This window comes from Phodopus roborovskii, unplaced genomic scaffold (assembly GCF_943737965.1).
Source record: "Phodopus roborovskii unplaced genomic scaffold, PHOROB, whole genome shotgun sequence".
Taxonomy (NCBI): domain Eukaryota; kingdom Metazoa; phylum Chordata; class Mammalia; order Rodentia; family Cricetidae; genus Phodopus; species Phodopus roborovskii.
In genome coordinates, this window is record NW_026126710.1 from 20007 (window position 1) to 44287 (window position 24281).

Below are 24281 nucleotides of genomic sequence, written 5' to 3' on the forward strand. Positions count from 1 at the left end.
GTGCTGTATAATACTCATTCCAAAAGAAAGGAAAGCTGCAGAAGTTTTTTATTTCAGCATCTTTGGCTCCCTGTGTATATTTAAGTTTCACAAAACACCTCAGGAGTGATGAGAGCTACAGTCCTGCATCAATTCTATCCAGTCAGAGTGCTCTAACTGCATATACAGCTATCACTTGACACACATACCTGCACTTGATAGGAGCAAATTGTTCTCTCCAATTCTTTTTCGATATCCTTGGCACGCCGTCTACATGGAACAAATAGTTACTCCACTGTGCTGACATATAATAAAGAATAACAGCATGTGGCTACAAGAATATTACTGAGTGTTCTTCCTTATTTAATTATAACCACAAGACTCCTCTTTTGAGATATGCTGACAGGTATTAAAGACCATCTTGTCCTCCCCTAAGTCTAATGTCAATTAAACTATGTGAGCACTATTACTTGGATGTGCCTAACACGATGTCACAAAAATTTACACAGTACAGAAGGTCTCAAGCAGCCTGTTCAGGGGCTCAGTTACAATCTTACCATGCCTCCATCCCAAGTGTAAAAGTCTCAGGCACATGCAAGCATGCCTGATCATCTGGTTTTCATTTTCAGGACTCAAAATCATGAAAGATAAACTCAGATCCTATAAAATTAACAGAGTCCCAGAAAAGGAAATCGTTTTTGTTTGTTTTGTTTTGTTTGTTTGTTTGTTTGTTTACTTCAAGACAGGGTTTCTCTGTAGCCCCAACAGTCCTAGAACTGGCTCTGTAGACCAGGCTGGACTTGAACTCACAGAGATCCACCTGCCTCTGACACCAATGCTCAGCTCAGGAGAGGAACTCTTAAGAGGTAAAAGTATAACTAACTTACTGTCTTTATGAAACAAAAAAGTAATTTGTCCTTTTAGACAAAGCCCAAACTTACCCTTCCTAAGGTTGATAGAAGTGTCTTATGACTCAAGTTGCTGTGGTGATCCTCTAACAGACATTCTAGTGTTTCCTCAGGTCCACTGAGGACTGAACCAAAGACTAGCTAAGCATTTACTAAAATTCTAAGAGTGGCTTGTTCATTTCATGGCAAACTTGCTGAATGCTAATACTGTGTATATTCTTTCCCAGCTGAAAAAAATATTCGTGAATGAGCTTGAATTAACTGCTCATCATGTCCTTCTTGAAGACAGGGTCTCATGCAGGTCAAGCTAGTTTCAAGCTCACGATTTAGCCAATATTGGTCTTGATCTTGTGACCATTCTTTTCCACCTCCCAGTGCCAACACACACAACATCCATACCTATTTATAAACTTCTTCATGTTAACATAAAATATGCTTATACTTATATGTCAAAATCCCCAAAAATAAATTTTTCCTTTTTATATTCTCTGAATATCAACAAAATTCCACGAAATTCAAATACAAAGTAATGAAACAAAAATATGCCAATTCACTTAGTAGTTGTGTTAGGACACACAAGCCTTTAGTCCTAGCACTTGGTAGGCATAGGCAGGCAGATCTTTGAGTTCAAGGCAAGTCTGCCTCCAGAAAGAGTTCCGGATGGGTCAGGGATACAGAGACCTTGTCTGAGATCAAACAAAACAACAAAGCCATTTTATTTTACTGCTTCCTGATGCCAAGCATCAAAATAAGAAAGAGGATGTCTTACCTATAGGTGTCTAGTTCTTTGTTCACATGGTTGGTTCTCTTGTTGACTTTGAAAAGTTCTTCCTCTTTCTCCAATCGACAATTTTCCTCCACTGTTATTTTCCTTAAAAAAAAAAAAAGAGTTTTTCATTCCTTTTAATGTATGTAATCAATATAATCAACTACAATCACAAATAGTGTATCACACAAAGCAATTGCCATACACCACAGCAAAGGCCATGTGCAAAAAAACAAGAAAAAAAAATTGTGTGTCTCTGATATGAAATTTGGCACTGGGAAAAAGTGTGGTTCCAACAAACCCTCCACTTCTGTGGAACTTCCTGGCTCTGCTCTGAACCCACTGGACCCACCTATCCACTCAGGTACACCTTGATGCTACACTTTGAACCCCACCAACTGGCCTCTGCCAGGGGAGCAATCTCCAAGAGAACTTGGATTATCCATGGTTGCAGACATCGAACTCCTGACCCAACTACATTCACCAGGACAGCAGCGTAAAGAGAGACAGAAACTCCACCTTCACACACTGGAATAAGTGATGGGAAGACAGAAATAGAAGAAAATGCCCAACAATAGAAAGAAGAGTATGATAAACCAGAATCTAGGGACTCGACACCAAAAAGAACTAAACATATCAAAACAGATGAAGAGTATGACTTAAAAAAAAAAAAGTTCTTAAAAATAACACAGGCCCTCAAAGATGCTATGAAAAAAAAAATCCCTTAAAGAAATGGAAGAAATCCAGACTAATGTGGTTTGATCAAGCCAGACTGCCTGAAACAGAGTACAAGGTGATCCTACATTCAAAACAGCTGGACAAAGCAGCCTTACAGACTTCTGCCAGGATTTCTGAATCTTCTTCGAATCCCCCGTGACTGCGCCCCTTACCAGCAGGAAGTAGTTTGGAAAGAACGCCCAAATTCCCAAATATTGTGTATATATGTTTGTTTTCATTTAAATGGACTTTGTTATATAAAATAAATTAAGAAAAGAAATGCAAAAAAAAACAAACAATAAATTGGAAGAATTAGAGAAAAAGGACACAGAATATATGAATGAAATAAAAAAAAATCTCTTAAAGAAAGTATAGAAAGCAAGGAAAAACAATAAAACAGATGAAGGAAGCAATTCAAACTGTTCAAGACCTGAAAACTGATATAGAGACAATAAAGAAATCCCTAATTGAGGGAACGCTTAAAACAGAAAACCTGGGTAAATGATCAGGAACTACAGACACAAGCATAACCAACAGAATATAAGAGATTGAAGAGAGAATCTCAGGAGTTGAAGATAAACTACAGGAAATAGATTCATTGACCAAAGAAAATCTTAAATCCAACAAAACATAGTAGAAATGTGGGATAACATGAAAAGGCCAAACCAAAGAATAATAGGCAGAGAAGAAGGTGAAGAACCCCAGCTCAAAGGTGCAGAAAATATATTCAAAAAAATCATTGAAGAAAACTTTCCCAATCTAAAGAGAACTTTTCCAAGTTGAAGAAATTATGCTAATGAAAATACAAGAAGCATACCCAAAACCAAATACACAGGACATAAAACAAAACAAAACAAAACAAAAAAACTCCCCTTGACTCATCATAATCAAAACATCTAACATACAGAATAAATAAAAAATATAAAGGACAAGAAGAACAAAGGCCAGGTAATTTATAATGGCAGACCTATCAATCAAAATATCAAAATTACACCTGACTTCTACATGGTAACTCTCAAGGCCAGAATGTCCTGGATAGATGTTCTACAAGTACTAAGAGTTCACAGATTCCAGCCAAGGCTACCATACCCAACAAAACTCTCAATCACTGTAGATGGAGAAAACAAGTTATTTAATGACAAAGCCAGATTTTCACAATACATATCCACAAATCCAGCCATGGAGAATGTTCTGGAAGGAAAACTCCAACACAAGGACGTTAACTACAATAACAAACAACTAGCCAATCGATAACACCCCTTCACCAGAACCCAAATGTAAAAGCATAGGAAATATACACAACAATACCACTGCCAACAACAACAAAATGAAATCTAAAACAAATAAGAATTAACAATTAATGAATGAATGGTCCTTAATTTCCACCAACATTAATGGTCTTAACTTGCATATAAAAAGACACAGTCTAATAGAATTGACCTGAAGACAGAATCTACCCTTTCGGTGTAAAAAAGAAACACATCTAAGCTTCAAAGACAGATACTAACCTAGAGAAAAAGGGTTGGGGAAAGAACTTCCAATCATTTGGGCCCAGGCAGCAAGAAGGTGCAGTTATCCCAATATCTACCAAGTTAGACTTCAAACCAAAATCAACCAAGAAAGATAAAGAAGGCCATTTCATACCCATCATAGGAGAAGTCCATCAGTACAAAGTCTCAATTCTGAACATCTATGCTCCATATACAAAGGCACCCACATATATAAAATAAACACTAATAAAACTGAAAGCTCACATAAACCTCACACATTACCAATCTTTTTATGGGGCTTGTTACACAAGTCACACAAATGCACAAATAAGAAAGAGAACTACAGACCAACATCACTCATGAACATTGATCCAAATATACTATATTAAATACAGGTATATTGAATCCAAATTCACATCAGAGGACTCATCCAACATGATCAAATAGGCTTCATCCCAGGGATGCAGGGATGGCTCAACTTACAAAAATCTATCAATGAGACCCACAATAAAAACAAATGGAGAAGGAATAACAACATTATAATCCCACTAAGATGCTGAAAAGGCCTTTGAAAAAATTGAACATCCTTGGAAAGATCAGGGAAAACAGAAACATACCTAAATATAATAAAAGCAATATATAGTAAACCAACAGCCAACATCATACTGAAAGGAGAGAAGCTTAAGGCAATTCCTCTAAAATGAAGAACATGACAAGACTGCCCTCTCTCTACATATCTCTTCAATAATGTACTTGAAGTTCTAGTTAAAGCAATAAGAAAACAAAGGGAGAACAAAGGGATACAAATTTGAAAGGAAGAAGTCAAAATGTCACTATTTGCAGATGATATGATAGTTTCCATAAGTGGTCCGATAAACTCTACCAGGGAACTCCTATGGCTGGCAAACACATTCAGCAAATTACCAGGATACAAGATTAAGTTTAAAAAAAAAACCTTATGTCTACTATATACAGACGATGATGTGGCAAAGGAAGAATTCACAGAAACATCTAATGGATCAAAGACCTCAACATAAAACCAGCCACACTTAGAAGAGAAAGTGGGAGGCACTCTTGAACAAATTGGTACAGGAGACAGCTTCCTGAACATAACACCAGTAGCCCAGTCACTGAGATTGGTAATCCATAAATGGGACCTCCTCAAATTGAGAAGCTTCTGTAAGGCAAAGTACACAGTCAGCAAGACCAAATGGCAGTGCACAGACTGGGAAAATTCTTCACCAACCCAACATCTGACAGAGGGATGATCTCTACAATAGACAAATAACTCAAGAAACTAGTTACCAAAACAACAAATGAAGAGAGAATTCTCAATAGAGGAATCAAAAATGGCTGAAAGAGACTTAAGAAAGTGCTTAACAGTCTTTTAGCCAACAGGGAAATGCAAATCAAAACAACTTTGAGTTACCATATTATTCTTGCCTGAATGACTGAACTTAGAAACACCAATGGCAGCTTATGGAGGAAAGAATGTGGAGAAAGGGTAACACTCCTTCACTGCTGGCAGGAGTGCAAATTTGTACAGCCATTTTGGAGATCAGTATTGTGGTTCCTCAGGAAAATCGAAATCAGTTTAACACAAGCCCTGGCAATTCCACCCTTGGGCATATACACATCCATGTTAACAGAGACATCTGATCATCTGTGTTCATAGCAGCATTATTTGAAATAGCAAGAATCTGGAAGCAACCTAGAAGCCCCTCATCTGAAAATTGATAAAGATGTTGTCCATTTACACAATGGAATACTACTACTCTGCTGAAAAAAAAAAAGAACAATGGAATCTTGAAATTTGTAGGTACATGGATGGAACTTGAAGAAATCATCCTGATTGAGGTAACCCACTCATAAAAAGAGGAACATGGTATTTACTCACTTATGGATTTGAGACATAGAGCAAAGGATTGCCAGCATATAATTCTCACCGCTGAGAGAAACTAGTATACAAGGAGGAACCAAAGACAATAATACAAGGTCCCTCACAGAAGGGGAAAGGACAGGATCCCCTGAGCATATTGGGAGTGGGTGGGGTCAGTGAGTGGAGTGTCAGGAGAAAGAGAAGGGGAGGAGCGGAGCACATGTGGGACCAGGAAGATTAAATTGGGAGACTAATACATGAGAGAGAAAAAGAAAGAGAATATAATAGAGGGAGCCATTATAAGTTTGAAGAGAAAATTGACTCAGAGACCTACAAGGATAACCCCAATTATCAATCTGAGCAATCGTAGAAAGTCTACCTTAAATTCCCTTCCCTGATAATGAGATAGATAACTAATTTATATGCCATCATTAAGCCCCCACCTAGTAGCTGATGGCAATACAAGCAGAAACTCACAGCTAAACACTGAGCTGAACTCTTGGAATCCAGTTGTAAAGAGGGATGAGTGATAAGAAAAGTGGTCAAGACCAGGCTACTGAAACCAACAGATACAGCTAACCTGAACAAGGGTCAGCTCATGGCCCCCAGACTGATAGCTGGGAAACCAGCATTGTACTGAATCAGATCCCTGAACGTGGACCTCAGTTAGAAGGCCTGGGCAGTCTAAGGGACCTCTGACAGTTATACCAGGATGTGTCTGTGGTGCATAAAAGGACTTTGGGAGCACATTCCCCGTGGAGGAATACTCCTTTAGCCTAGAAGCAGGAGGGAAGTTCTAGATACTACTCCAAATGATTAGACAGATTTTGATGTCCCCTCTTGGATGGCATCACCCTCCCTGTAGAGTTGGGGGGGGATGGGATGTGAGGGTGTGAGCGGGCCATTATGGAAGGAGGGAGTGGGAACTAGGATCAAGTTTTATTATAGTAAGTCACTATGTTTGTTAGTAAGAGGGCCAATAACTACAACTATGGCTTGTGTTGTTTTGTTTGGTTTTTATGACAGTGTCTCATAATGTAGACCTGAAAATCACATTTTAAACCAGATTGGCCTCTAATTCACATAGATCCACCCGTGTTTGCTTCTTGAGTGCTTGAAGTAAAGGTTGTAGACCCAATATTTTTAATTGGTAGTCAAAAATAATAAGAGAGTGAGCCCAATCCCCACAGAGGGATAGTCTCTTAGCCTAGACACAAAGGGGAGGACCTAGGCTTTGCCCCAAATGATGTGACAGACTTTGATGATCCACCATTGAAGGCCTCACCCTTTCTATGCAGCAAAAGAAGGATGTGATGGGGTCTTGGGAAGATGGGACGGAGAGAGAACTGGGATTGATATCTAAAATAATATTGTTTCTAATTTAAACTTTTAAAAAGGAAAAAAAGAACAAGAGAATAAATAATCCCAGCACTAGCACTAACCCTGCACTACTTTTTTTCTTTTACTAACGAGTAACAGGTAAATTATTGAACAGTTACTGTGTGCCAGAACTGTTACGAGACATTTCTGTGGGCAATTAAACTAGTCAACAGCCATACAAAACTATTATTTCCATTGCATAAAAATGAAAACAAGGTACAGAGAAAGCAGTCAGATACCATGTAACAATAAGTCTCTGAGAAATGAAGCAACAAGGCATTTCATCACTGTGTGGACATCAGAGTATACTTAAAGAAACAAAGATGGCAAAGAATCAATGGGTGGCATTGTCCTATTTGTGGTCCATTTTGTACCACCATGTTATTATATGACACATGATTGTCACCGGGAGCAGGCTTTGGGAGCATATGGCCTCTTCCTACTTCTAGTTTTATCCGTCTTCTTCAACTTTAAGGGGGTTATGATCTCTCCTCTTCCTGCTCTAAGAACATGCTCCCATGCTCCCCTCACTATCATGGGCTCTCCCTTTGGAACTGTACACCAAAACAAGTTCTCCCATCTACTAGTTGCCTTGACCTGAATAGTTTGGTATTTAGGTGCTTTTGTTTGTTTGTTTGTTTTCTTTTCTGCCATTGTATTTTATCACAGCAACAGAAAAGTAACTAATACAGCCTAAATGTTGAAATTTAAGCTCTACTGATAGAACTTCGAAGAGAAATCACATATATAAAGCAGTATACTAAACTTCTAGATTCAAATATTTCACTTCTTCCCAATATTAAACTTAAAGAGCTGAACATAATGTATCAGTCATGAAAAAAAAAACAAGAAAATAACGTGAATGAAAAAAAGCAATATAGAAAATAAGTTAACCAAAAGTATAGCCTATAGAGGCAAGAACTTATTCTGATATTTATACAGTTTTACAAAGTTTCTATGTCCTACCCTGAAGAACAGCTTGTGGCATAATTCAGCTTGATCTGTGAGTTGATTCAGAGCAGAATATATAATACTATTCAAAATAGACATACTCATTGGGCTTTTTGTCAACTTCTCACAAACTACAGAAACTTGGCAAAAGAGAATCTCTACTGAGAAAAATAACTCCCCAGGACGTGCTTGAGGCAAGCCTGTGGGCATGTTCTCCATGACTAATTGATGTAAGAGAGACCCCAGCCAATGCAAGTGGTGCCACCCCTGGGTTATATAAGGAAGCTGATCAATCCATGGAAAGCAACGCAATAAACAGTCCTCCTCCGTGGCCTCAATTTCAGTTGTGCCTAGACTTTTCATTATGACCAGTGTGATCAGGACAGCAACAGAAAATAAAGTAATACATTAAATCACAGTGTGAACACATACAAACAGAACACAATGCATATTTTCACCACTACTTTGAAAATGGACAAAAAAAATGTGTTGCACCTTTGAATTTTTAAGCATTATTCATTAACTTCATTAACTCATTAACCATTAACTGGTAAATTAGCAAATACTGGGGCCACTGGTTCCTGGGGTAATACAGGATTACTTCTCTGTTGATCACTTTTCATGAAACATATGATGTAAAGAATACACAACTTTGAATCCTGTGTATTTTATTTAAAACTCGCCATCGGACTGGAGAGATGGCTCACACCTAAGAGTGCACAAACTGCTCTGGCAGAGGACACAAGTTCAGTAATCAGTAACCACATGGCAGCTCACAAGCATTTGTAACTCAGTTTCAAGAGATCCAACGCCTTCTTCGGGCCTTAGAGAGCACCAGGCACAGGCATTGTGCATAGACATACATACAGGAACTCTCACATACACATAAAATGAAAATAAATATCCATGGGCAGGAGCAATAGTTCAGCCATTAAGAAGAGTACATCCTGCTCTTGCAGAGGACCTGAGCTCAGTTCCCAAGACCCATATCCAGTGACTCATAACAGCATGTTATCTACAATTCCAGGGAGGGCCAACATTTCTGACTTCTACATGCACCAGCACTTATTTTTACAGGTTCACACACATCATACATAATTTAAAAGAGCAAATCACAGTTTTGTTTCTTTATTTTGCTTTGGTTGATAAGATGGGGTTTTTCTATGTAGCTTTGTAGACCAGACTCACAAAGATTCAGCAGCCTCTGCCTCCTGAGTGCTGGGATTAAACGTGTACCCCATCCATGCCCAGCATAATAAATCATTTTTTAAAACTAGATAAAATCTACAGTGGTGGAAAACATCTGTTCCAAGCACTTGGGAAGTGACAGCAGAAAGATCAGGAGTTAAAAGTCACAGCTGACTGTAATCAGGGTCAAGCCAGCATGGACTACATGAAACAGTCTCGAACAAAATAAAACACATCTTGGTTAACATAAGTTGTGTATTTCCTAAAGTAAATTCCCAACCAACAGCACTGTAAGTTAAGACAAAACAAAGTTAATCTTATACATGGCATTTTTTTCACAAAGTATATTATGGCCTTCTCACCATCAAGAACACGTGACAGCACTCAAGCACATGCTTGGGTTCTATGTGAACAGGTACCTCACCAAATAAACAATTCTAAAAAGAAGAGGTAGTCAGAGAAGACAATTGTTTACAGAATGAGAACTGAAAGAAATTGCTGTGTTAGCCCTCAACCAGGAGTTCTCACACTGGGCCTCTCAGAATCTTCATCATTCTCAGTTTACAAATGAAAGGCCAGCAAATCTCTGGGGAAAAAAAAACAGGCTTTAAGGTTACAAACAAATTTAACAATGGACTTTACATCGCACACACACATACATAAATACATGCACACTTAATGTATGAAGGAATAGGACAGACAAGGGACTTCCAAAGGGCAATAAAAGTGAAAGTGTGCTTGGTTTTATAATGAAAACTCTAAACTATAATTCTTATTAGGAAATCTGCAATTGCAAGATTGGTATCACAAGGGTATTTTCTCTGCCTTATCTGGACATGTCAGGGCAATGTCTCATATTGCCATCAATATTTAAATACACTGAGTACAATTTTATTTACTTATTTTCATTTTACATATTAATCCCAGTTCCCCCTCACTCCCTCCCTGTTTCCCTCTGTTCATACCCCCATGCCCCCCGACCACACTCCTCTCCCACCCCCCACTCCACATGTAGGGTGATGTCTTCCAGGAGGGGTCATCTAAATCTGACACATCATTTGGAGTAGGGACTAGGCCTTCTCTCCTGTCTCTAGGTTAAGGGAGTATCCCTCCATGGGGGATGTGCACCCAAAGTCCTTTTGTGCACCAGGTACATATCCTGTTTCCACTGTCAAGGTCCCTTAGACTTCCCAGGCCTTCCGGCAGAGACCTATGTTTAGGGAGTCTGAGTCAGTCCAATGCTGGAATCCCAGCTATCAGTCTGGGGGCCTAGTAGCTCCTCCTTTTTTCAGGTTGGCTGTCTCAATGTATATTTGTAGCCTGGTCTTGTCCTCTCTCTCTGCTTCTGAATTCCTGTTTTGCTCAGTGGTTACTTGTGGGTGTCTGCTTCTGTTTCCATCTGCTGCTAGATGATAGCTCTATGATGGTGGATAAGACAGTCCTCAATCTCATTATCAGGGAAGGGCATTTATGGTAGCCCTTCCACTGTTGCTCAAATTGTTACTTGCAGTGAGACTTGAAGGTCTCTGGATATTTCTCTAGGTTCATTTTTCTCTTCAAACATATAATTGCTCCCTCTATTATGTTCCCTCTCTCTTCTCATCTATTCCTCCCCTGACTCAATCTTCCTAGGCCCACATGCTTTCCCTCTCCTCCCCTTCTCTTCCTCCTAGCTCCCTCTCCACTCACTGCCCCACCACTCCCCATATGCTCAGGAGATCTTGTCCCTTTCCCCTTCTGTGAGGGAACTTATATGAATCTCTTAGAATCCTCTTTGCATCTTAATTTCTTTGGCAATGTTAATTATAGGCTGGTGATCCTTTGCTCAGTCTAAAATACATATATGATTGAGTACATACAATTTTATTCTTTTTGTGACTGGGTTACCTCATTCAGGATAGTTTCTTGAAGGTCCATTCACTTTACTGCAAATTTCAAGATTCTATTCTTTTCTTTTCCGGCAGAGTAGTATTCCATTGTGTAAATGTGCTATATCTTCTTTATCCATTCTTCAGTTGAAGGGCATGTTGGTTGCTTCCAGATTCTTGCGATTACAAACCATGCTTCCATGAACATAGTAGAACAGAAATCTGTGTTGCATGGATGTGGATCAGTTGGGTATATGCCTAAGATGGCGATTGCCGGGGCCTGTGGTAGACTGATACCCATTTTCCTGAGGAACCGCCTTAATGATCTCCAAAATAACTGTACAACTTTGCACTCTCACCAACAGTGGAGGAGTGTTCCCCTTTCTCCACATCCTGTCCAGCATAAGTTGTTCTTGGTGTTTCTAATTTTAGCCAATCTGGCAGCAGTAAGATGGTATCTCGAAGTTCCTTTATTTGCATTTCCCTGATAGCTAAGGACTGTGAGTACATTCTTTAGTGCCCTTCAGCCTTTTAAATTTCCTCTATTGAGAGTTCTCTATTAAGGTCTGGACCCCATTTTTAATAGAGTTATTTGGTGTTTTGTTGACTAGTTTCTTGAGTTCTTTGTATATTTTGGAGATCAGCCCTCTGTCAGATGTAGGATTGGTGAAGATATTTTCCCAGTCTGTGGGCTGCCGTTTGGTCTTGTCAACTGTGTCCTTTGCCTTATAGAAGCTTCTCAGTTTGGGGAGGTCCCATTTATTAATTGGACATCTCAGTTTCTGTGCTACTAGAGTTATGTTCAGGAAGCAGTCTTCTGTACAAGTTTGTTCAAGGGTACTTCCCACTTTCTCTTCTATGAGGTTCTACGAGTTTCAGTGTGGAAGGACATATGATGAGGTCTTTGATCCACTTGGACTTGAGTTTTGTGGATGGCGATAGACATGGGTCTATCTGAGTCTTTTACCCACCATCATCCAGTTGTGCCAGCACCATTTGTTGAAGATGTTTTCCTCCTCACGTTATATACTTTCAGCTGTTTTGTCCTAAATCAGGTGTCCGTAGCTGTGTGGGTTAATGGCAGAATATTTGATTTAATTTCATTGGTGACCTTGTCTATTTTTGTGCCAATACCAGGCTGTTTTCAGGACTATAGGTCAGTTGTAGAGCTTAAAGTTGAGGATGGTGATGCCTTCTGGAGTTTCTTTATTGTACAGGATTGTTTTAGCTATCCTGATTTTATTTCTTTTTCTGTATAAAGTTGATTATTATCCTTTCAAGGATATTGAAGAATTGATTGAGCACAAATATTGATTGGAAACCCACTATTTTCCTTTCAGTTTAGGCACTGGGAATATAAATAAAAGTACCATACTTCTTACAGAATTTAAATTAATGTAAAGCGGAGGACATGATGTTTAGAGAACAAAACAAGATGTGACGAGAAATAACGAAACAAAATAAGAGATATTGGTTTAGTTAGGGTACCGAGAAAGCCTTCTTTAAGATGACAGCGGGACCCCACATCTGAATGAAACAAAGATTCAAAAATGCAAGCACATAGAACACCACATAGTGAAAAAAATAAAAAGAAGGAAAGAAAAAGCTTGAAAGATGAAAGACCTTACCATACAGATGTGCTGGGCACACCAAAAATGAAGAAAGCCAATGGCAATAGATAGCAACAAAGAAAAGAGACATAGAATAGTCTATAGCTTCTCACAAGGTGGGTATGGTAAACTTGGTTCTGAGAATCTTGTTTTAAGTCTGTTTAAAACATTTGAGGGGGGTGCAGGAAAGACTGTGACAGTATGCACAATTTATGTTTTAGGAGTTATTCTGAGTTTACAGAGAAAAGACAGTGTAGGAAGATATAAAGACATTCATAGGGCTACTGTAATGAACCAACTACTGCTAATGACGGCTTTAACCAGAGTATTGGTAGATGATAAAAAGCCATCAGATTAAAGGTTAAGAAATTTGACAGTATTTGATGATAAGACAAACAAATATGGGACACAAAAAGGGCACTGAAGGATGACTAACAGCTGTCCTGTTCACAAATACAATGATACTGCCATTTAGTAACTACAACAAAGAATATTAAGCAAGACTAACTTGCGCAGAAGAAAGGAGTCAGTTTTATATACAATAGGAAGTTCCATCCAAAGACACCGCTCAGATTCCTGGACCCTGTATGTCAGCATAAGTTTAAGGCAATAATCTGATAAATGTTACCAGATACTGAGAAAGGTAGCTTGGGAATTCCAACATATTTACATTTTGTTCATGAAGAAAATCGTCCAAGACAAAATAACATTCTTAAAAATGAATGATGTAGCCAGGTGATGTAGGGCACTCCTTTAAAACTAGCAGTCAGGAAGCAAAGGTAGGTGGATCTCTCTTAGTTCAAGACCAGCCTGGTCTAAAGAGTGAATTCCAGGATAGGCTGCAAAGCTACACAGACAAATCCTGTCTTGAAAACACAAGCAAACACCAAATTAAAAAAAAAAAAAAGAAACAACATGAATGATTCTATGTAATTGATAACATCCAATAATCAATGTGTAAAGCCTCTAATACATAACATGCATTTAAAGACATTTCACTTGCCATTCACTGGAGTTACCAAACACCTCTCACCTGTGAAGCATCCTTTCATTGTCTTGGTACAGCTCCCTCATCACTGTGATTTTCCTTTGAAGCTTCTGTTTCTCGATTTCAAGTTGTGTATTACCTGACTGCAAAGACACTTGTTCAGACTTGAGACTTCGCATATGCTCTAGACAAAGGTACAAAATCATAAAGAAACTAAAGGAATTAAAGAAATTCTTCAGTTCTTAATAAAGAAATTAAAGGAATTTCATACAATTAAAACATATTAAAAATATTAACGATACACAAAGTTGGTCAGATCACTGTGACTTCAAAACCCACCTACTTTATAAAGATACACATAGAAGCCTGTCTTGAAAACAAAAATCCTTAATCACACGCCTAGGGTTTTTTAAATGTATATGGAATCACTCAGACAATATACAATTAAAAATATGTCTTAAATTTTTAGTGGCTAGAGATGGTAAGGGGAGTGTTTGTTTTTCCAAAGGTCCTGAGTTCAGATCTCAGAAACTACATGGTGGCTCACACAATCTGTAATGGGGTCTGGTGCCCTCATCTGGCTTGCAGGTGTGCATCCAGTCAGAACATTGTAAACATAATAAATAAATAAATCTTAAAGAAAAAAAGATAATTGACAAGATTGGACATGCCCAGGGACATACAGCTATAGACAATTACTATACACAACAGTTCAGTTACTAGTACCATAATAAATCAGTCTTTTTTTCAGTCTAAATTGTTCATGTGCTATCATTCAAACTAGCTGATAATAAGTGCTCATTTACAGTTTCCTGAGAGACCAAGACTCAAACAAAATGAAGACTGGAAAGAATAATGACTTTTACATTATTTCAACTGCTATACTACTGAATCACCCACAAAATTGGGGAGATAGCTCAGTCAGTAAGGTACTGGCTAAACAAACATGAGGACCAAAGTTTGGGTCATGAGCACCCATATAAGACCTGTCTGAGTGCTGAAAAGGGAAAAAACAAGATCCCTAGGGCTTACTGAGCAGGACAATCCAGGTTTAATGACAGCTTTCTCAATGAATAAGGGGGAAAGCAATTGAAAGAAAGCCTGAATATCTACCTTTGTCCTCTATATACATATGAATACAGACACACACAAAATGGATTAACAATTATAAGTGATTGTGAATTCTGTATGAACTAGCACACCATTATTTTTACATATCTCACTTTTCTTTCATTATGATTAATACAACTCTACACAGCTCTAATATTAAAATGAGAACCTCAACTCTGACCTGCTCTAAGGTATCATTCCCAAAACATATGTGAACCAATCGAATACAAGAAAAAAATGCACTATATTTCAAAAGGGCAGTTTCAAAATCATAACAAGGAAAAGTTTAGTAACTATGTGCAATGGGATGTTATTATACTAAAATGCAAGCTAAATAAACATATGGACCAAAAGAAAAGTTTGTGTCGATACAGTAATAGCAAAGGGAAATTGTACAGGAAATCATGAATAGTTGACTTCTGCAAAAATCGTAAAGCTATATCAGAAAAAAAAAATGCCCATCCATGCTGTCTGCCAGATCTAACAAGTCACTTATCAAGAAATCAATGGTCAATACAAGCTGTAATATAATTGAATCGTACTAATGCAAAGAAGCCTTAAAAAACAACACAAATTATTTTACCATTATACACTCAAGCTCTTTTTTCTAGTGTCTTACTTTATCTCATTTTAAAACTTTTAAAACTAAGTGTTTGGGAGACGTGGAGGGCAGGGGCTCAGAGGGAAGGGGACTGGGAAAAAGTATAGCTCAATTCAAAAAACGTGTGTGTGTGTGTGTGTGTGTGTGTGTGTGTGTGTGTGTGTGTGTGTGTGTGTTCACCTCAGCCTGCATGCCCAGGTGGGCAAAGGTCAGAGGACAACTAGCAGGGGTCTGTTCTCTCCTTCCACTGGAGACTGAATTCAGACCATCAGGCTCAGAAGAAGGGGCTTTTATGCACTCAACCCAGACACTATAATAGGGCACTGTACAGGCCAGGTGCAGTAATTTTAAGCCTATATAAAGCAGACATGTGAGAAGCTGAGGTAGAAATGTGAGGACTTCAAGAAGCCAGGGGTTACATAGAAACATGCATTTAAAGGAAGAACACTATAAATTACCAAAAAGGCCAGAATCTATGGGAGATGAGAGATGGTTAGAGAAAAATGCTCCCATATGTTAAAAATTAATTATTGAAAAATTTTATGACGCATTAAGGAAAGAATGTTGGGGCTGGAGACATGGCACAGCAGTTAAGAGCAATGAATGCTCTTCCAGAGAACCTTGGCTCAATTCTGATAACCCACAGGGCAGCTCAAAGCTGTCTGTAGCTCCAGTTCCAGAGGATCTGACACTCTCACACAGACATATATGTGAGCAAACTCCCAATAAAGTAAATAAATAAAAAACATTAAATAATTTTTAAAAACACCATGGAAAAAGAAAAGGTGGATTTGGAGGAACGCTCTACACACACAAGAGTTTCCAATATTATTTGGTGGGGGGATTAAGACTGGCCAAGAGAAGGAGTAAACAATGGAATAACTGGTGAACTAATTGCTTGCTACACTGGTACTTCCTACTAAGATACATGTACGTTAATGTATGCCTCGATAAAGCTGCCTTGAAAACAGAGTGCCTATTCCTCTCTGTATCTTCCACACTGTTACTACTATTCTTCTCAGATAGCAGCATTTTTTTAATTAGACTAGTGTTTTTTCAGGTCTAATAACAATACAATTACTATAATCAGTGAGTAGGGCAATTTAATCCAATGGTTCAATCTTTTTAAGCATTTTGCTCATTAAAAGTCTTAAAGGCCTTTGAGACCCTTTTGGTCTTTTTCTCATCAGATCTCAACCCTGGTCGTGAAGGTTATAAAGAAGATAAAGTACACTGAAGCTGGCCTCACAACGATGAAGTCTGGTATAGAGCATAGGTCCAGATTCAAATGGTTCTGGCTATCATTTGGAAGACAGAATAAGTTAAGAATGAAAAGGAAGAAATGTGAAGTTCTGGGCAGCCGTGGCAATGGTTGACTACATATTGACGTTTCTTGCATTCATTGAGAGGATTATTTTGTTGATGTTGATTTCTGGTATGTTTATATTCAGCTGTTTAATCAGTGAAGGGGCTTTGCCTGTGATCATAGGTGTAGAGTTAGAAACGGCAGGAAAAGCATCAGGCAGGTAAAAATGAAGCTCTACAAGCAGAAGCTTTTGTCTTATGTTGCATCATTTAAGCAAGTGTAACAGGATCAATAAAGCCTGTTTTGAAAAGAAAATATAGATGAGGAGAAATAAAAAAAAAGATGCCTGTGGTTCCATTCTGAGTTAACCAGCACAGACATTTGAATATGTCCATCCATTCTTTTCAGATATAAAAATATGAATTTATTTCATTAACACAGTGAGATGTGATATACCTTTTACAGCACAAACACAACTGGCAAAAACTATTTTTCAATGTGAACAAAATCAGCAAACTTTTTTAATGCTTTCCATAAAAAATATATTTTTACAGGTGTAAAGCCACTCTTGTGTATGCTAATAAATTATATGAATATATTAAAATAGTAGACATTACAAGCTCAAGTCCTGAAGATCACTTTCTCAATTTTAAAAAATGTAAGGAAAAAATTAAATTTAAAACTTTTTAACATCTAAACCTATATCCAACATTGTACTCCTTGTGGTGGCTTGAGTGAAAATGTCACCCTAGGCTCAGAGGATGTGACACTATTAGGAAGTATTGCTTTGTTGGAGGAAGTTGTCACTGAGGGTGATCTTTGAGGTTTCTGATGCTCAAGACTGACACAGTGGCACTCTTCCTGCTGCCTGCAGATCTAGATATAGAACTCCTGGATCTTTCCCCAGCACCATGTCTGCCTGTGTGATCTTCTGCAGTGCAATTACTATGGAATACTACTTTATGGTATACTTATAATTTGCAGGCCCTAGAACTCTAAACTATAAGCCAGATCCAATGAATGTCTTCCTTATAAGAGTTGCCATGGTCAAGGTGTCTCTACATAGCAATAGAAACCCTAACAAAGATGCACCATACTCCACATTCTTACATACTTTTAATAATTTACATAAATATAAGAGAAAATGGACTACATTTACCACTGACAGTAAAACTCAGAAGTAATTCATTCTCTTTAAGGAGATGTGCTCGTCAAGAACCCTTACCTGTAAGATCATCATTTGTTGCATCTATTTCAGATAACTGAGTATAAATTTGGTTTCTGTCTCCTTCTAGGGTTTTTAATGAAGCACTTAACTTCAAAGAAGGAAAAGAAGAAGAAAAGCAATTATCAATTACACAAAAGAAACACACATCCCCAATATACCCCATACTACTGTCCTGCAGTTATTTTCCCTGTGATGATATCATGGACAACATAAAGACATCAGTGCAGCTGCCAAAGCAGCCTTCACCGTATACAATCAGGACTTTTTACACAGATTAACTAAGAACTGACAGAGGGAATAAACCAGAAGAAAACACAGCTATTATTTATTTCTCAAAAGAGTATATAGAACCATTGGAACCAGAAGAAAAGAATGCACATGGGGAATGGTTAAATAAAACAATAATATTCTGAAGATATCTTTAATGGAAGAAATGAGTGTACAATTTGAACATTTCTAAATACTATAATTATAAAAATTTCTAAAGTTGATATAAAAAAAGAAATTTATAAGGAAATCCTAGGGGCTGGAGAGATAGTACAGTGGCTGCTCTTCCAGTGGACCTGAATTTAAGTCTCTACACGCACATGGCAGCTCACAACTGTCTGTAGCTCCAGTCCCAGGGAATCTCAAACCCTCATAAAAACAAGCATACTGGCAAACCACCAATGCACAGAAAATTAATACATCAAAAGAAAAAGAACATTCTAATCATTTATCATATAACCTTATACAAAAAATTAAAGCAATCTTTAAATTAGTTACTAAGGACACACAGATTTCATGTCTGCTGTAGGTCCTGCTCCTTCTCATCTAGATTTTTACATACTAATACAAACCTCAGTAGCATATATTAGCTTCCTCAAAGCTCCCTTAGGCTGATTACCTACAGTGAAAAATAAAACCATACTTAGTGAACACATCCAAATGAATACATTACTTCTTTATCTAGTCTTGCAACCCCTCTTCTGGCCAAAATTAAATAATTTGAGGCTGAGCTTACTTGCTCTTGACTCTAATTCCAACATTTCACAGCTAAGACAAGGGGATTCCCATGAGTATAAGGCCAGCCTGGACTCCAAGGTGAATTCCAGGCCAGCTTGACCTACAGCAAGATGTTGTCTCAGTAAAAAGAGTAATTAAAATAAAAATAATAATTTATATAAGGTAGAGTGATCTACACTCAGGAAGATAGACAGTGTACTACAGAGACCCAACAAGAACTGAATATTTACCTAAACAGTGTCCATGGACTTAACTATGCTTAGATTCTTATGGCATTACAGCATCCAGGTTAATTAGTCAACCGTGGCTTCAACACTAAAATTATTAATGAACCATGGCTCCAAGTTAAGTACTATTAAACATAAATATGTTTCTTCTATTATAAAATAAAAATGAAAAATACAAATATTTTATATTACTATACCTTACTATAGTTCCCCTTTTGTTATGGAACTTAAGAGCTGTGTTGTTATAATGGAGAAATATAGGCTATAGAGAAGAACAAAAGAGAAGAAGTCTACAACTCCGAAGAGGTAAAGAAAGATTTACACAAAAGACTAGCTAAATAAGGTGGAAAGGGAGTGTGGTATTTCATGAAGATAGACAAAATGTGCCAAGTCTAAGTATATGAGGAGCTCGATACACATGTGGAATGAAGAGGAAACAAGGAGTCAGTCGCCACAAGTCAGTGCACGTTATTCTCTAAGTCATTGTTCACTTCTACATCCAGATTACCATCATCAGTTACATCTTCCCCAAGCACAGAATTCCAGTCTTTCATCCTTAGCAGGCTCTCCATCAGAGACTGGATATTGAGTAAAAAGAGAAAACAAAAAGAGAATGTAATGACTCATGATAATAGCTTTACAATTAAAACTTAACTCATCTGAAATTCAATCCTGAGCCAATGAGATGGCTCGGCAGGTAAAAGCATCTGCCACTTAGACTGATAATCTGAGTTTAATCCCCAGAACCCACATGGTAGGAAAATTGCCTCCCAAAATTTGTCTTCTGAACTCCATACCCACATCATGGAATGCACATACCTGACACATACATACACAAGTAAATTTTTAAATATTATAATTTTTTAAATCAATCCCCATAAATAAATCCTTTTGTACCCTAAGTATCTGTCTGCAATTGAGATATGTAAACAGTTGCTTTTATCTTCTAACTCCACATTTAGGGACTATTAATCCTGAAAAACTAACTTGCTGAACATGGTACATCTTTTACCCCACCACTCAGAAGGAATAGGCAGGCAGATCTATGTGAGATGGGAGCCAGCCTGATATAATAAAGTGAGTTCTGGTAAGAAATTTACCTCTTGAAACACTGTATGCAAAAATAAATATTATGGATATTATGGTAGGGAGGGATGGAGGAAGGGGAGGTAGTGAGGGAAGGAAGGAATGAAGGAAGGATGAAGAGAAAAAGGAAAAGAAAGAAGAGAAAACAAAATCAAATACAGTGTTTTATAATGGTTCATTCTTGTTAACTACAAAGCAATAAAATATTTTCTTTTGTGTGTATCATACACACATGAGTATGCAGGTGCACATACAGCTGCAAGAGCATGAGGCAAGAAGATGCAAGTGTCTTCTTCCATCATACTCTACCTTACTGCCTGGAGACAGGACCTCTCATGGAATAAGAACTCCACTATCTCAAAAGCATGGCTGCTCAACAGGCTCTAATCTCCACTGTCTCTGTCCCCTGTGCGGGGCTCTCAGGCATGTGCAGCCATGCTCTTCTTATGTGGGTGCTTAGAATTCAAACTCAAGACCTTATGTTTGCAGACCAGGTGCACTAACCCACTAAACCATCTCCCCACTCCCTAAAATACTTTCTTTTGACATTCTTTATATTTTTTTACTAATTTACAGTTGGACTGGAGAGATGGCTGAGCAGTTTGGGACTTGTTACTCTACTAAAGCATCTAAGCTCTTTTCCCAGCACCCACATCAGATGGGTAACTTGTAACTCCAGCTCCAGGACATCCAGTGGTCTCTTCTGGCCTCTGTGGGAAGCATGCAGTGGCCAATAACATGTGGAGTGGGATAAATGTTGTGTGGTGTTTCATCTATCTCCGAGACATACAAAAGCTATAAAAAAGATTCATACAAATCTATGAAAACATCATAGACATCTTGGGCACTGCACTCAAATGCACATTCCTATACATGGGCACATACAAATACACACCAACTAAAAAATTAACATCTCTGGCTGGAGAGATGGCTCAGCTGTTAAGAGCAGATATTATCTTGACAAAGGCCCAAATTCAATCTAGCATTTCTCAACTCCCTGTAACCTCAGCTGCAGGGACTACAACCTTTCTGGTTTCTGAGGGCCAAAAAACTCACATGATTATACCCACAAAAAACTAAAATACAGATTCTTGATTTATACAAGGAAGTAACTAGCTGGAGAGTCCAACTGAGACAAACAAAGACACGTTGTAAAATATTTTGAAGGAGTACTGGAAGACCATCAACTGATTTTTCTGCTGCTGTTGATATTTCTTTCTTTCTTTTTTTTTTTTGTGAAATCCACCTATATCTGAGAGTCCACTCTGAGTTCCTGCCGCCAGCAAGATCCTTGACCCCTAAAGCAGGGCCTCTGCTAAAGAAAGAGGCCTCAGCTGGAGAGTCCCAGTTTCCAGTGAGATCAGACTATCATGCAGAAACTTGCCAAGTTTCAGCTCAGCCTCTGTCCTCCTCCCCCAGCCATTGACTAGAGCCATTGGCTAGTGGCATCTTCTACATTATCCTCAGCCCTGACCCCATCCCTGGGTCCCTGTCTGTGGAGAGACCTCCTATAGAGCTTGGACTACCCAGAGATATAGATATTGACTCACTGACCACAAAATCCCACTGGGGAAGTATCATAGAGAGAGGGGGAGACCCCATCAACACCTACTGGAAGAAGCTATGAGAAGACGGCAATACAAGAAAACACCCATACATAAACACTGAGTCAAACTAGAACCCAGAAGCAGATGGAGAGGACAAGACCATGCGGTAGAAGTACATAGAGACAGCTTACCTGAACAAGGAGGAGCTAAGGGCCACTAGACTGATAGCTGGGAAGCCAACAGGGGTCTGACTCGGAGCCCCCTGAATATGGGTCTCAGCCAGAAGGTCTGAGCAGTCTAAGAGACCTCAGACAGTGGAGCCAGGATGTATCCCTGGTGCACAAAAGGACTTTGCAAACATATCCCCCATGGAGGGATAACTGCCTTATTCTAGAGATAGGAGAGAAGCCCTAGTCCCTACTTCACAGGACCTGTCAGATCTACATGACCCCAACTGGATGGCATTCCCCTACATATTGTATTGTGGTGGGGGGTTGGGAGGGGAGGGTGGATAGATTGCATGTGAGAGGGCAGAGAGGGCAAAAGGGAGGGAAGGAGGGAGGGAGGGCTTGGGGGGAGGGAGGGAGGGAGGGAGAGGGAATTGGGATCGACATGTAAAATAATAAAAAAAAAAAAATGCTTTGACTCCAAAATTTAAGTTGAAGAACAAGTTACTGGGGAAAAGTATTTCTATTTTTGTTTCCACAGAAAATGAAAAGATGTGGATTCCTTCCAGACTAATGTGGTTTGATCACACCAGACCGCCTGAAACAGAGTACAAGCTGATCCTACATTCCAAACAGCTGGACAAAACAGCCCTACAGACTACAGCTAGGATATCTGAATCTTCTTCGAATCCCCCAAGACAGCGCCCCTTACCAGCAGGAAGTAGTTTGGAAAGAACGACGCCCAAAGTACCAAATATTGTGTATAAATGTTTGTTTTCATTTAATTGGACTTTGTTATATAAAATTAAATAAAAAATACGCTATATGCATAAAAAAAAAAGAAAAGAAAACACCTAACAACAGAAAGACAAGCATGAAACCACCAGAATCTAAGGAATCTACACCAACTAGAATGGAACACAACAACAAAGCAGAGGAAGCAGAAGGGAACGACTTAAAAATTTCTGTCATAAAAATGATAGAGGCCCTCAAAGAAGATGTGAGAAAAATCCCTTAAGGAAATGGAGGAAAAAAACAAACAAAAAGTGGAAGAAATGAACAAATTCCTTAAGGAAAGCAAAGAAAGTACTGAAAGCCACCAAAAAAAAAAATAAAAAAATAAAAAAAAATTAGCAGGTAAATGAAATGGTTCAAGACCAAAAACTAAAATAGACAAAATAAAGGCAACACAAACTGAAGGAATGCTGGAAATAGAAAAACTGGGCAAAAAAATCGGGAACTACAGGCACAAGCATAACCAATAGAATTCAAGAGATCGAAGAGAGAATCTCAGGTACAGAAGATAAACTAGAAGAAATAGATTCATCGACCAAAGAAAATCATAAATCCAACAAATCCTTAACAAAAAACATACAGGAAATATTGGACACCGTGAAAAGGCCAAACCTAAGAATAATAGGCATAGAGTAAGGTGAGGAAGCCCAGCTCAAGTTGGTGAAAGCATATTCAACAAAATCATCGAGGAAAACTTTCCAAATCTGAAGAAGGACATGCCCATGAAAGTACAAGAAGCATACCGAACCCCAAATAGGCTGGACCAAAAAAAAAAAAAAAAGACCCCTCCACATATAATAATCAAAACACCTAGCATAAAGAATAAAGAAAATTAAGCGCAGTGAAGGAAAAAGGACAGGTAACATATAAAGGCAGACCTATCAAAATTACACCTGACTTCTCCATGGAAACCCTCAAGGCCAGAAGATCCTGGAAAGATGTTCTTAAATATAAAGAGAACATGAATGCCAGTCTTGGCTACTATATCCAGCAAAACTCTCAATCACTATAGATGGAGAAAACAAGATATTTAATGACAAACCAGATTTTCCCAAAACTTATCTACAAATCCGTACAGAAATTATTGGAAGGTAAACTCCAACCCAAAGAAGGTAACTACGCCCACAAAAATGTAGACAACAGATAATCCAACTACACCAGAAACCAAGGGTAAAGAAGAACTAATATATTCAAAATACCACTGCCAACAACAAACCTAAATCGAGCAAGCATCAACAATCAATGGTCCTTACTCACGCTCAACATTAATGTCCTTAACACACCAATAAAAAGACACAGGCTAACAGAATTGATACGAAGACAGAATCCATCCTTCTGCTGCATACAAGAAACACATCTTAGCTCCAAAGATAGACATTACCTCAGGGTAAAGGGTTGGGAAAAGATATTCCAATCAAATGGAACCAAGAAGCAAGCAAGCATAGCTATCCTAATATCTAACAAGTTAGACTTCAAACAAAAATT

The 24281-nt window shown here is 38.3% G+C and overlaps 1 protein-coding gene and 1 non-coding gene across 2 annotated transcripts in view; one reads left to right on the forward strand and one right to left on the reverse strand.

Annotated features, from left to right (window-relative positions):
* Positions 1-11657: 11657 nt before the first annotated feature.
* LOC127214438 (melanoma inhibitory activity protein 2-like) overlaps positions 11658-24281 on the reverse strand; it is a 33651-nt gene continuing 21027 nt past the window's right edge. The window contains exons 11-16 of the mRNA XM_051174846.1: positions 19669-19779; positions 18996-19074; positions 18809-18855; positions 17967-18057; positions 13770-13908; positions 11658-11682 (exon numbers count right to left, since the gene is read on the reverse strand). Of these exons, the coding sequence (XP_051030803.1) occupies positions 11658-11682; positions 13770-13908; positions 17967-18057; positions 18809-18855; positions 18996-19074; positions 19669-19779 (492 nt within the window). The remainder of the gene's footprint in view (positions 11683-13769; positions 13909-17966; positions 18058-18808; positions 18856-18995; positions 19075-19668; positions 19780-24281) is intronic.
* Positions 16601-16729, forward strand: LOC127214440 (small nucleolar RNA SNORA61). The gene has a single exon (XR_007833842.1). It is a non-coding gene; the product is annotated as a small nucleolar RNA SNORA61 (small nucleolar RNA).